This window comes from Aptenodytes patagonicus, chromosome 23 (genome assembly GCF_965638725.1).
Source record: "Aptenodytes patagonicus chromosome 23, bAptPat1.pri.cur, whole genome shotgun sequence".
In the NCBI taxonomy this organism is placed as follows: Eukaryota; Metazoa; Chordata; class Aves; order Sphenisciformes; family Spheniscidae; genus Aptenodytes; species Aptenodytes patagonicus.
The window spans coordinates 6,906,259-6,920,995 of NC_134971.1; the positions used below are offsets into that span (position 1 = coordinate 6,906,259).

Genomic DNA, 14,737 nt, shown 5'->3' on the forward strand with positions numbered 1-14,737 from the left:
TTCACTATTTTGGACATTATTCATGTTTTGTAGTGCATTGTATAAAGCAAAAAAAGCTCATTCAGCTGGTCTCGCCCACATCCCTAATGAGCTATCTCTGGCCAACATCAGGGACCATATTTTTGTCCTCCTGCTCTGTGAAGTCTGTGCTGATCTTCTTGTTTGATCACTGCTCCCTTCATAAAAGCCTCACCTAAACCCCCTCATTCCTCTAGAGCTTAGGGCCTGGTACAGCACAGCAAGAGAAACACGTGGTACTGAGTGTTTCAGAGTCCCCTGTGATGGTGAATGCTACCCCAGCAGAGCTCACGGCTTACGAAAAAGCAGTTGGAGGAAGGAGAGGATGGGAAAGCATGACAGAACAAATGAAAAGAGGGAGTTTGGAGTTCTGGCCTCACTAAAGTAAATTAATTTTAGTGAATAAGGAATTTTAATATGTTCATGCACTTATACCAATAGCTTCAAACATCTTTTTTAAAAGCTCACCTCCCACATATAAGCAGCTCTGTCACTAACTTGATTTTCCACTGTATGAGCTATCCAGCTTCTTCTGGTGCCTCTGCCTGAATCTAAGTGCACAGATGTTTGGAAAATCAGGTACTTAATGAGGAGTCTTAAGTATGGAGTTTAGGAATGTATGTTAGACTCCTACCTCTGAAAATATCTTCTTTAGAAACCAGCAGTAGTAATGAATAAAATACTGGATCTCACAGTTATTACCAAGAATCAGCAAGGCTCTGCAACATGGTTCAGGAAGAGATAATCACATACTAGATTGTAATCCTGAGGTTCAGTTTTCCTTGTTAAAAAGGCAGAAGTACAGCTTCTAGCACGTATGAGATTTGAGCTGTGTTTGTATGTATATGTAAAAATATATGGGCTACTGCTTAGCAGGTGGTAGTCCATAGCATGCAGGCAAATTCTAAGTTCCTTGCTTTTTCTTTCTTCTTTTTTGCAGGCAAGAGGTGCAGATATCCCTGACATTCCAGGGGAGTTGCCGCTCCGGACCTGTGGCAGCACAGCAAGTATGAAAGTGAAGAATGTAAAAAAGTAAGAGCAGTGTTCTTTGATTTTCCTGTCTTTGTTGGGCTTCTAGTTTTGATAGCCTGGGTTTTAGCTGTTGTGCTGCAATACAGCTAGGGCATTTGGCAACAATTTTTGATAGTCTCTTCATCTGAGCAACCAAAATCCAGGCAAAACAAAGTAAATTATAGCTGATGTAGTCTAATACTGGGGGCAGAGGTTTTGTTGGCTCTCTCACCTGTTTCTGGCCATAGAAGCAAAGCTTGTTAGAGTTTTGAACCTCAGGGTTACCGTATTTTTAAATTTTTGCAGTTTCTTCCTGAAACAGATTAATTAAAAAACAAAACAAAAAACCAACCCATATATATATATATATAAAAATAAAAATATATATATATATAAACCTAAAGAGGAGCCCAGGCAATGTATAAATGAGATAATTTTCCCTGTCTCCCTATGCTCTGGGAAGCTAAACCAGGACAAGTGGGTGGCCTAGATGTATTTTTTATTTGATATTTTTTCTCTTTTCCTTTTTTTTGCATTCTGCCCTGTACATCTTCATTTGAATGGGTTTTGCACAATTTTTCTTTTTTTAGGGGCATTTTTTTCTTCCCTGATCTCCCAGATTATTTTTTTTCGGTGGGCTTACCCTCTCTTTCTCCCCCCCTCTCTCTCTCATTCTCTCCCAGAGACTGTAAACTAACTTATTAGGCTTGCAGCTAAGGTTTCAAACCTCTAACCTGCAAAGGGGATCAAAAGTAATTAATATTACTTGACTCGTCTTTGCTAAGAATGCTGACTTGAGGACCAGAACTCCCCAATACTGATTGGTCTGTGTATTAAGATCACCTCTCCGTAGTGCTCTGATGCTGTAAGGGAAATGGCTCTTTGTTCTAGTGCTGAGCAGCCAGATGCTGCATCTCACTTCCCACTTATATTCCCGTGGGAAGAGAGAGATAGATAATGACAATCTCATTGGCTCACCACCAGAAATATCTATAGGAGTCTATAATAGCTTCAGCAGAAGCAAGAGCGTGTTGCAGAGCCAGAGGATCTCCCTGTCAGCCATCATTGTAGCTGGAGACACTTGGGAATAATTATGCCTCACTTTTGAATTTTAAAAAGGCAAAGGATAAATAGCGTTTGTTCTGCACCCTCAGATACATCAACCCGGGACTGATGGGCTGTGATGCCTTTCACAGGTAAAGTTCTACTTTCCTATGTGTCTCGTGTAAGGCTGTTTATCTGCACTGCAAAAATGCATTTGTAAAGGTAGAGCGGCTTGTCCCTGCACTATTTCTTAAAGATGTGGGCTTTGGTGTCGATGAAATGCCACACAATTCTTTAAGGATGCAATGATAAAAGCCACTTTGCAATTTAGTTTTCCTTTCTCACTCAATTCCTTTCTCCGCTGGTTTGGTGCATCACATCAACAAACCCCTCTGTTCCCTTGGCTTTGGGATGAGAAAGTCGTCATTATTTTATATCAGTAACTGCATTTTATAACAGTACTTGATGCTGAGCATTGTTTCAGTGATTTACATCTCTCTTATGGTGTGCTTTTGATGTGCTTCAGGTTATCCTTTACAAAGGGTCATTTCCCGAAGATGGCTGAATGTGCACATTTCCATTACGAAAACGTGGACTTTGGCAACATACAGGTGAGTTTCAGATTTCTTTTATACACAAGACATCATTGTGTTTGGCTGCCAACTAACCTGCTGGGAGAGGTGGTAGAGGGACCTCCACTGAGGTTTGTTTAGTTTGTTGCAAAATGTTTAGCGCTAAGAAGTTAGAGCAATAGGGTCTCTTTATTTGGAATTGCTTCCGTGTACTGGGCCAGAATCTGTCCTCAGCCATGTGGCCACCCCTTTGGGGTTGGAGATGATTTTATTTCCACTGGATTGGACCGATGTCACTGTTTTAAGACTGCATCAAACATTCATTATTGAGTCATCTGTAATAACTGCATGCATATTTTTAGCTTGTGTGTGTGTATCTTTAAACAGTCGTGTGAACGTATTTATGTAAATATAAATAATTCAAATTTATCCGTTTTCTTCATGTTATCTTAGCTCTGCATTGTGCATTGCAGCAGCTGTGTCATCAGCATACAAGAAATTGCTAGTCAGCCTGAGTTGCATTTCTAGAAGTGTGGAGGCTTCACTCCTTTGTGATCCATCCATCAGAAATGTAGGCAGAAGCATTTTTCATTGAGCGGTACCGGGGAGGGCTGAGAATCAAGAATCCCTGCTAGTTTCTCATAAACAGGGCACATCTTGTTCTGCACTTAGAGAAGCAGGAATGCCTCCAGCATCTGCCAGCCTTGTACCCAAAAAGAGGTTACAACCTTTTCATTTGTAAAACATTTCCTGTAATATAGAGTGAATTATTTACAGCCTTTCATGTTTCTGTACTTGACAGTTTTGCAAGCAGAATTATGCATCCTTTTTTTCCGTCTCTGAAATTCCTACTGAGAAGCAGTTTGGGTCCTATTCAGGGCTCGTGTCTACTATTATTCACACTTAGTGGCTCTAAGGTCCATTCTACTGAGCATGGGATGTATGTGCATGGGCAGACACACACACACACACAAAAGCAGAGCAAGTTAGACAAAATAGTGGTCTTAAGAGGACACCAGTGCAAAAAGCTCAGTTCTTAATGAGGTCTCTGGAAGATGGGCTGCTGGTGCAAACAGGAGCAGTCCTCAATCTTTTGAAGCAAAACTGTGTTTCTTTATTTTCAGTTTCTGTGTATAGGAATAGTGTGGCTAATCTATGTCCCAATTTTTTGTCTCCTGGTAATTTTCTGATTTGACACCACTAATTTTTCAGTCATTTTGGAGAGGAGTTGTATGTTGGAGTAGGTGTTGAGCAGGTTTCTGGTTTTTGCATCGTGCGGTCCTCTGAGTTTTCCTTTCCATCATTCAGAGATATTCAGCACAATGTGCAAGCTAGAGGGAGATTACAACCTTTGCATGGCACTGGTATTTAAAGCATTTTGAAGACAAATAAGTTAATTCTTTTGTGGGTTTAAGCATTTCTTGGAATTTTTTAAGGATGGCAGGGCATCCTTGTGGGGTTGGTATGCTGAGATTTTTGTGTTTGTGAGAGGGAGAAGCAAAATCAGATAATATATTCTTTACAGATTTTCTTTATGTTGTTCTGCCAACAAACCCGAAGCATGTTCTGGTGGGAAGGTTCCACAAGCAGGAGCTGGTGCTGTCTAGCACTCATTTTTGTGGTGTCATTGCTGCACCTGCAGCTTTCCGTGCTCCTGCTCAGTTGTCCTGTGTGTTGTGCCCTCTGGCACAAACAGATCACCAACTGCTGTAACCAGAGGAGTGGTCTGGCTGAAACACAATAACCGGGGAAGGATAGCTCAAGAAGAAAAAGTAGAATTGGTCAGCCGGGTCAGGCCCCTGAGCTGTTTCCTCTCACGGTGTCTGTGCTGTGAAGCTGGGAGGAGAAGGGTGGACGATGGCAGTGTGGGAGGCACTGTCATCAAAGTGTGATTGTCTCTGTGTTGGGGGGGGGGGGGGTGTCAATTCTCTGTTTCCACCACTGGTACCTCTGAAAAACCATACACGCTTAAATATTCGTGTAGCTAAAGCAAAACATGTGCTTAAATAAGGTGAATCAGGCCCTAAGTACCAGCTCCATGCCTCTTGTCCCTTCCTTTTTCTAAGCAAGATTTCTGATAGATTCCCACAGTGTAATGACTTTGTAATATGAATAAAAATATTTTAAGAACAGAGTTTTGCTCCTGAAATATGAAAGGGTAGGGAATGACAGTATTTGCTTGGTAGAAGACCAGTATTAATGGCAAAATAAATAAAAACTATTAATACAACAGCAGTATTAGTTTACAGACTTAAAAATAGGTTCACATAGGGCTCATACATTTTAATCAAATGGCATTCATTGGTGGCTCCGCTGTGATAACGAGGTAGACTAGAGAATAGCAGTAGGCTGAAGTGACTTGTAAATGACAGCTTGGCACCTAATAGCGAATTACCAAGTTGCATCGGAGGAGTAGTGGGTGTAAACTCCTTTCAAAATCTATTCACTGTTAAAAATTTGCATAGTAGAAATGCAGTATTATCTGGCTGTGTCAGGAATTGTGTAATGCTGTCTATTAACAGCCTGGCCAAATTTCAGATTGTTTTGTAACGTTTATGTCACTTATAATACGGTCTCATGGTGCAATCGGTATTAATATCTTGGCATTTCACCTCATGAGATCGTTTTAAATTAACTTTCTGAGATGTATAAAAAAGGATTCGTTCTCTTCTTACCCTGGCACCATGCTAACCAAACTAGGTGCATTTTGGGATGCTTTTTCTCTTCAGAAATGTTCTGCTATACTGCTTTCAACAGCAATGTATTTTAACCTTATCTGCGTCTGGCCAGCAAGACACACGTTGCATCAGCAGGAAATTGCTGATTTATGAGGCAAAGGTAGTTGATGTCAAAGCTGTAGTTATAGGATGGGCTTTACAGATTGCATCAGTGTGAGAAATTCACTGGTATTTTGCTGAAATGCCTTACATTTATTACTGCATTTATTTTTTAAGGCTACATCACTGATTTTTAATTTTACAATGAAAAGCCAGGATCTGCATAATGGATTTATTTTAGTCTAACATTGGATAAATGTTTAGGAGTCTTGTTAGCAGGAGCAGAACTGTGGTTCGGCCTCGCTACGGTCTGTGTCTCCCAAATGAGATGTTATTAGGCTGTGGCTAGATTGTGATTACTTGTCATCGCTTAGGTCGGTTCTGCTGGCTTCCTTTTCTCTTAAGGTCCGCTGCCTTTCCACGGTTCTTGACTAACATCTGCCTGTGATGCCTCTCCTCTCTCTAGAACATCAAAACTCAATTCATTAGTATACAAAGCAAACATTGCTTGGACACGTATTGCTGTGCAGGGCATCTTAGGGTTCAGTTAAGCACTAAAGTATGGATTTGGAAGCCCTCAGCATCTCTTCCAGGTCTTAATGTTAAGGCAGAAGGGCTCACCACGCATTTAACTTCAGAAGTGCCTAAATCATCCCAGTGTAACTCAAAATAACACGTTCACAATCAGTTTCTAAGGCAGCTTATTAAATTTAAGCATGATTTCAGGGTCTGCTAGTTGGAAAAGCTTCCTTCTTAGGGGCTTGGGTTGTTCCAGCACCGTGCGGTGTACTGCGGATAGCTGAACTAACACGGAAGGAGTTGATGTGTACATGCTAGAGTGCAGCACCTTCCAGAGACTCGTTTGAGTTGAAGCTCAATGCATGAGCGTGGTGCTCAGCCCAGGCTAATTTGATTGCATGTTCCAGGTTTGATGTTTTAGCTGTAGAGCTGCTCAAGGTAACCCATTCACACGGAATTTGAGTATCTCAGTACAGCAGTTGTGTCACATAGTCTCACTGCCTTTTGAGCTTTAAGGCTTGTTAATACATAGGAATTGAACTATTTCAGCAAAAGCTCTGTATCATGAAATTATACAAAAGTAGAATGATTCCCCCCCTAACATAGTACAAATGTGATTTTACTTTACTTAGTGCAATGTGCCATTAATATAAACAGGAGAAATAGTGATTAGGTATTCCGTAAATATCTTTACTTCCTGCCAGAAATAAAGACTTTGTTCTTCACTTGAAAGAATTAAGAATTCACTTAAGAATTAAGAAATTATCTTTAGTTGAGTAGGTTTTAGTAATGGAATATGGAGAGCTGATCAGCTCTCTGCTTGCCAGATAATATTCTTTGCTCCCTGAAGAACACATTGGTAGAGGACAGAAAGTGCTGTAATGCACATCTGTATCACTTCAGCAATCTTGCATTTGACACAGATTTACCCCTTCAAACAGCACGGTGTCTGTCTCTCAGTGTTTGCATTTATGTAGCTGCCTTCTAAAAATAAAACCCTGTCAGAACAGGACTGGGTTACGGTGCATGGACGATCCTCTCCTTATCTGTTAAGCCTTGGCATTGCGAGTGGTAGGAGCATGTTATCAGTGGTAAAGGAAGTATTTGAAGCAGAATCACTTCCGCCTGCGGAGGCATCAGCTGCCAGGAATTCCTGTTACGAACTCAGCAGTATTGTTTGCTGTTTGAATGCCTTTGGCAAGCTGCAGCCTTCCAGCCAAGATGATGGGCTGCCTTTTAATGGTGGCTGTGGTTTGTGCCTGTAATTGTATTTTCCTGTTGTGTCTTAAGAGTTAGAAGCATTGCAAAGAGCGGTTCGGTTCTTCTTGTGCCTTTTGTCAGCAAAGCCTGTTGAGAAGATATTTTTCGGGGTCATCTTCTTTTGGTTTGCCTTTTTTCTTTTATTTAATAATATTCCAGGGAAGGGGGTGCAGAGGGGAAGTGTGCTTGTGAAGGTGTCTCTGTTAATTATACAGTAACTTTTTTTCCTGAGGTGGATTGCAAAGGAAACAAAAATGGCAAGGCCTGACCAGATACCCTCCTCTGGAGTTAACTGGGGTAGTTTAAGATGTTTCTGCTGCAGCTAAAAGCAGTCCTCTCCATAGATCAGCTAGAAACAACAGTAATGGAGGAGTGCTCCCTGATCTGTCTCTGCGTGAAGTCGGACAGCTTAGCTTGAATCTCCTTCTATCAGAGATTTTAAACTAAGCCTGCTCACTGCCTTCAGTGTAGGAGGTAGCTTGTTCCTTCCCCCAGCTCTTCTGTGGGCACGATAATTTTCAGTATCTTGGCAGTCATGAGCAGCTACAGGCTGTAATGTCTCCATTTATTCCACTCATTTGCAACGTGTTTAAAAAGAAAAAAATATTTATTTTAAAAAGCGAAACATGAAACAGCAGTCCCCCTGCCCCAATCCCTTTTTAAAAGATGGAAATACATAGTAAAAATCACAAAAACTGGCCTGAATTTTGCTCTGTATTGGTGCTCTGAAAGACAGTTTTGCTGGGTTTTGCTTTGTCTTTACGAATATATGAGCGGTTACGACATGCGTACCCATATTGCATACGAAGTGGTGCTCCTTTTTAGCCTTTCACCTCTGGATGCTGTTAATCTCCCCCCCAAATGACTTTGCCATATTCCGATACGTTATGTTCCTCTTCTTTAGACCAAGGGCTTCCCCTCCTGTTCCCCGTCTTTTCCATATGGTTTCTTTACTGTTGCCTTCTAAAGTGATAGGGGGAGATGTTTCAAGGGCTGCTTTAAGGACGTGGGTATATAAAAACAACTATGTTCATAGTGTAGGTGGAAACTGCTTCTATTAACTTAATAATTCCAGCCACAACTCCCTGAAAATTGGAACAGTCTCCTGCCAAGATCAACAGATTTTAAAAATTTGGAGTCTCTAGGCCAAGCTTCTTGATGCCAAAAAAGTTAGGAAAATATTCGAGTAAGTTCACCTCAGTTTTTGGATTCTTCTATTTCCCGGTCTTGCGTCCAGCTTGCCACTAACTCCTCAGAAAAATTCTTCCCTGGAACAAGATCACACCTGTGAAATTCCAGCTTGCTTGGTTTCCTTCCAGTGAAACGGGGAGAAATCCAGCATGGGTTTTATAGTGGAGGGGTAACTTCAAGTATGGAGACTATCTCTCCATGCAACCTTACTATCCCCGCTCGCACGTTTACTACTTGTTTTACAGTTGTTGCTGGCTGTAGAGAAAGCTAACAGCCTTATTAGTGATCCAGCTTTAATGGGCAGGATTCATGTAAATTGTCTACCAGTTACTAAAGCCTGCTCAAAAAACGGGCAGGATATAATTTCAAGGCTAAGCAGGTCCTTCCGCTGACCCCGTGGTCATCATTTTGCTGAAGGAGTTTGCGATCCCCTGAAGGAAGAGGGGGGATTGCTTATGTGAGGTGGGGGGGACGTGCTCCGAGGAGCTCGTTGGTAAGGGAGAGCTGTCTGTCTGTCTCGCTGTCTGTCAGAGGAGTGTGCACGCTCGTGTGTATTTGGAGGTGTAATACTGACATGTATGCGAACAGCCAGCTTCAGTCTCCTTTGGGCTTACGCTGATGTTCCCTGGCTTTAGCTGCTAAGTCATTCTTAAAGCATATTATATGCTTTGCTCTCACCTTTCTTCCTTTGACTGACAGTTACTGAAATCGATAATTTATAAATGTTTACCTTTTTTATAAAGGAAAAGATAATTTGTCTGACATTACCCAACTGGCTGGTTATTGAATTGCCTGTCATAGGGAGGAAAGATTTTTTTCTGTTAGTATTTATCTAGATTAGCTCGCTGTCTGATTCCATGTATGTCATTTATTTTAAGCTGATCACCTAGGTGTATAAATTGTAGGGTAGACTATAGCCCATAAATAATTGTTAAAAGCAAATGAGATTTTACCTCTTGATTCCGTTGAACAGGCTTTTCTGCTTTTTTTCTTCTCCTTTTGCCTTTGGATGTTTTTATGAGTTTATATAGGACCAATCATTTCTCCGCTAGGTGTGTGTCACGGGAGAACAGAACCCAGTGCGGTGTTTCGGTATCTGGGACAAAATGGCAAATCTGGGATGTGCTGTTTATGAAAGGATTTTGGATATTTCCTGCTTTGTGTGTTTCTTCTCTGCCTTCTTAGTACGAGAAAGATCACTGTGCAAATTTGGATAAGCGTTTTTTCGGACTTGAACACCTTGAGATAGGTATCTTCTCTTACGTTCCGAGTACTGGCGGGCCAAAATGGTTTTGGGGAAATCTGTGCATACTTGGCTCTTCTCTGCAACTGGGGACTTGTGGCACTCCCATTTGAAAATGTTGACCTCCTGCAGGAACCCAGCTTATTTTTCCTTCCCCTGCATTTAACACTGAAAAAACAGCAAACTTGTGGATTTTTAGTCTTTATTGGTACATAGTGGCTATTTGATGGCACGAATAAATCTTAAAAGTGGCTGTAATAAGACCAGCTGTTAACTTTGGCATTGACCTCCTGCTGTTTGCCATCATCATAAATCATCTTTAGCAACGTGTCACAGAAATGTATAAAAATTGTTTTAATTGTTAACTGGAACAGAGTTGTGTTGGAAAGTTTTTCTTCCCTGTGGTTTAATGACCTGAAAAAAGCAGAAAGATGTATTATATGTATAATTAAAATATATTAAAAATTTGAAAAGAATCCATGGGCTCCAGAAAAATAATCCCTATTTCACTAGTGTTTCATAGTTTGAAAGAGGATTAAAACCCTATGCTGTTGTATATAGTAAGCTATACTCTTAACAGGAATGGTGTTAAAATGCAGCATAATATCGTACGCATAGATCTGCAAGCGTGCCAAGCTGGTGTGATTTTAATAACTAGCAAACTTCATGTTGATATGATCCCTGAGATTTATGGAAGCAGGGGTGTGTTTTTATTCTCCAGTGGAGGTTTGTCATGCCAGTGGATGTATTAGCTGTTAAACCAAACATCACGGGGAACATTTACATTTTGTGTTTACTGTACTTGCTTACAAAAGGGTAGTTTGTTTAGTTTGTGCTTATGTGCCAGAATTTTGAGGTTTGATGACACAGTTGACAGCTTGGGTAGCAAGTTAGGCTACACATTTTTAAACTGTTCATTCATTAGCTTAGCTTTCCAGTGGTGTGTGTGTACCTTTGTCCTGTAGTTATAAATGTTTTCATTCATTTCCTGGTGAAGAAGTACAGATAGGGTATAACCTGATCTTGCAAAATTTGTATTCCTGACTGCTTAGCTTTGAGATCTCTTGCTGGTTAAGGTGTGTTGGTTTGAGCAGACCAGATACGCTCCATCTGTGTTGCCAGGTATGCCCTGTATCCTGGAACCCTGCAGAGACCGTTTACTCGTGATGGTTGCATGATCTGGTTTCCAGGTAGTTTCCAGTCTTTGAAAGTCAACACTGCTTCCCATCTGCTTCACTCAGTAACATCATCTCCCACAAGGGCATGTGGTGTGGTGAACTCAAGGTTGTTCTCTCATGATAAAGTCAGGGAAGAGTTATCTTTGAGTACTCGGGAAAAAGCTTGTCACTGGACTTGTACTATGATAATCTATCCTGCGAGGCATGAAAATGCAGGGGAAAGCACTTGAACTAATGGTATTTAGCTACTACATGTGAAAACGTTTGCTGTACTGTGACAGGATTCTTAATGCAATATGTGTAGCTGCACTTGTATTAGAGAGGATGTTTCTAGATCTGCTAAGCTGAGGCCCAAGTTTTGTTGTTTGTTTTACTTGCAACAGAGAGATTTGTGCAGAAGATTCCCTGCGAACCTAAACTTTCCCAAGGGTCTGGGTTCAGACAGAGTTTTCGTTTTAAAAGGGGAAGCATACACACAGGCACGTATTCTCACCCACACGTACTATTATAATGTCTAGAAGGCATTTGAACATGTTCATAGACTTTGATGGTTTTGTTATTTTATCCCATGCCGTGGTGTGTGAGCGGAAGATGGAGGCTTCTGCTTCCATGTCCGGCAGGCAAGGCTCTGACCTTCGGCTCTCCTGGGCGTCCATACCAAAAAGCTCTTTGATCTCCACTGAGGATTCCAAAGATAACAATTGCTTATTTCCTCTGACTTTGCATTTCTGGCTGTTTTGTCAACAGAACCTGCAAATTCAGGTTGCTGTTTTCCTGGTAGGGCAGTATAAAATTGAATGCTTCCATTATACGTCATGCTGGACGTATGGTTGTGTTTTTTTAAAATAAAACACTTAAATGAAGCAGCACGTGATGCTCTCACTGCCTCTTCAAGACTCCCTCTCCTGAAGTATAACTTCTTTTATCTCTCTTGAAACTAACTGAACAAACTCTGATCCTACTAAGCAGTTCTTCTTTCCATCCCTCTACCGTATGAATGAAAGAAACATTAATAAAAACTAAATGGCTTGCTATGGGACATACTTTACGGTGCCAGACCTTCCCTACCACCATCCTAAATTTCTTCCTTTCAGATATTTAATTTCCCAGAAGCAGCTTTTATGAGAAGCTCATTTAGGTCTGCATACATATGTTTAAAGCCCCATCAAATGTTTTTCTGGACGGTCAGGGACTGGTTTGTGAGTTGCAGTCAGATCTGACACCTCTAACTACAGAGTGAGCTTTTGGCACCATCACACTCAGAATTATGTCGGTAATAATTTAGAGGGAAGACTGTTGCTTAATAGATACCCACAAATCCAGTATTATAACAAGTTGGAAATAAAAATACATAGTGCCGTATACTTTATGTATGTTCAGGATCCATGAGCCTGCCTTAAAATTAATTCTGTTCTATTGGAAGACTGATGCCACTTATAAATATCATTATAAAACAAACTGCCTGGAAAAAATCACTTTTTGGGTAGGTGGTATTGTCTGGTCCTGCCAGTTTATCTTTAGGTACTAACAAAGATTCTTATAAGTTACCTTGAAATTCAGTGTAGCTGTATAATTGATCTTTGTGGTGCTTGAGTGTTAACCTTATTTATTGCAAGTATGACATGTCAAAACATTCAGGCTTTAAAATAACCAATTTTGGACGAAGTTCCCATTTACCAGCTTGAAGCAGTTCAAAAAACCAAAACAACAACTGTTATTTTTACAGCGTGAGTCCAGGAGTTTACTTTGAAATGCTGGTAAATTATTTAATAATTCTGTATACGCTAAGTCCTACAATGATTATAGGTGTAGCAATCCTGGAATGGGCAGGGAACCCACTGGGAGCTGGAGCCTTGGAGTAGAAAGGATTTGCATGAAAGAAGGGGAAGTGTCATACCAGGATGAGGGTGCTGCCTTGCTAAGGTGAGGGAAGCTCAGGATTATTTAGGCGTAGTGAAGGTGTGAGACTTGAGAAGCATCAGAGCCTGATTCAGGGTCCCCTTCCATGCACCTTCTCTTGTGGCTCCAGGCTTGATTTAATGTCAGGCTTTGCCACTTGTTTTAAAACTAAATAAAAGCTAGATTGACTTTGGAAACTGTTTGGAGAAGTGAGCTTTTAGGCTAGTGCATGCATTTTGAATTATTAATGCATTTTAGCAGTAACACTAGAGCTGTGATGTGCACTTTGAATACACCCCAGACAAGCTGTGTTGGTTTTTATTTCCCCTGGTACATGGTCCCTGCATTTCTTTGAACTCTTTTAAGCCTCCCTGTATCCCTCACTTTCTAGCTACTTTAAACTAAGCGGAGTTCTAAGTTAGCAGAAGATCTTTTTAGAGCTGGTTGGTGTTGATGCTGAATTAGAGGGCACAGCGAAGCTTTTGTCTTGGAGTGCTGCTTTCCTCTCGCAACTGGCTTTAACTTTTTGTGCCTATCTAATATCATAAAGATAAAGAACTTGGGCCATTCATCGACTCTCTTAGAGACAGTCTGGAAAATAATGTTCCAATTTTCTATTATGATTTTAAGATAAACAAGGAGAGAGGGAAGACTTGGATTTTTAACAACAAAATAGCCACATACTCTTATAATTCTTTGTTGTGTATCATATAGTTGAATTTTTTATGTTCCCATTGAAAAACAATTAAGATGTGGATGATGTATTGTGTTTTCTGTTAGGATTATATGCGTACGTGTCTTGCAAGTTGCTATGATCAGATTAAGGATAAAACAGCCACTGTAAAACAAACTATATCTGCGACAGTAGCAATAATACTAAATCTCATCGCTACCATAACATGCCCTTGAATTAAAAAAAGTGCGGACTTACAGCATGGGTTTCACATAGGCCCTCTGCTATGAGGAACGTACGCTGTGTGTGCATACTGCAGTGTTCCTCAGACAGAAGTTCATTCACATTTAAATGTGCTCATTTCGATGACTGAAGAGCGTTTGAGTTATGGAAAGGCCTGTAGCATTTTACATCTTGTGTGTGCTCATTTAGACAAGTTATTGCATCAGTGCTTGCTGTAGAGGAATGTTTATTCTACACAGAATTGTTGGCGAGTCATTGTTCTCTTTTGGAAACTAGTTAAGTTACTAGTACAAAACTTAATTGAAATACCAGTATAAGAAAGCAAAATGAGAATTTAAATTTTTCATTTGTCCACAATATGGAGCTGCTTGGGGGCCTCTTCTGGAATTTTGCTCTTTTCTGTGCTTTTCTGTGTGACAGCCCAATTTGTCATTGTAACCACTAATCACTTGCCTAGTGACTTAAGGACTTGGCCATTTAGCTTGAGTTAATGAGCATCGTTTCACCTGCCCAGAGAGGAACTGAGTCATGCTCATTGCTGTGAGAGCAGTGTCAGTCCAGGGGTGCTGCATCAGATTGGTTTATACTATTACTCTTATCCTCATGGTTGTGTTTTAAACATTAGTAATAGTGGAATCATAAAGACCCATTTCCCTTGAAGTCTGCAGAAATCTGGACCGAGTGAGGGCTGCAGGTTTATGCCTCTTTGTGGAGAACAAGTGTGTCAGAGGAATGAGGTTCTTGCGAGCTTCCAAAGAGTACGTTACACAGTGGCAGGATTATACCAAAACCTTTCTTCTTTGGAGAGTGCAATTAAATGCTTAAAAACTAGAAGCCCAACTCTGCAATTCCAGTGAGAAGTTCTCAGGTAGAGTCTGCAGAGGTCTGTAGACCTGTTTCCAATGTGACCTGAGTTGTTCAAAACCCGCCTTCCCTGAACTGTCATCTGGGAAGTTTAAAGGTTAGAATATTCTTTTCAGATCTTCACTATTTTTATCTTCTGCCTCTGGCATCTTAGCAGAATTTTCTAAATTAAAAATCAAAACAGAGTTTCAGATCTGTCTGTGACCCTTTATGCAGTTTGCTTATATTTTTAACTCTTGAGGTCC

At 40.6% G+C, this 14,737-nt stretch overlaps 1 protein-coding gene across 6 annotated transcripts in view; it reads left to right on the plus strand.

The window, feature by feature from the left end:
- Nucleotides 1-14,737, plus strand: part of ARHGAP32 (Rho GTPase activating protein 32) — a 256,290-nt gene that overhangs the window by 117,485 nt on the left and 124,068 nt on the right. For 5 of the 6 annotated variants that reach the window (XM_076358639.1, XM_076358640.1, XM_076358637.1 and 2 more), the window contains 3 exons: nucleotides 959-1,050; nucleotides 2,184-2,225; nucleotides 2,600-2,684. In XM_076358639.1, coding sequence (XP_076214754.1) covers nucleotides 959-1,050; nucleotides 2,184-2,225; nucleotides 2,600-2,684 — 219 coding nt within the window. Of the gene's footprint in view, nucleotides 1-958; nucleotides 1,051-2,183; nucleotides 2,226-2,599; nucleotides 2,685-14,737 lie in introns of those variants that run through there. The other variant, XM_076358638.1, reaches the window with a different exon arrangement.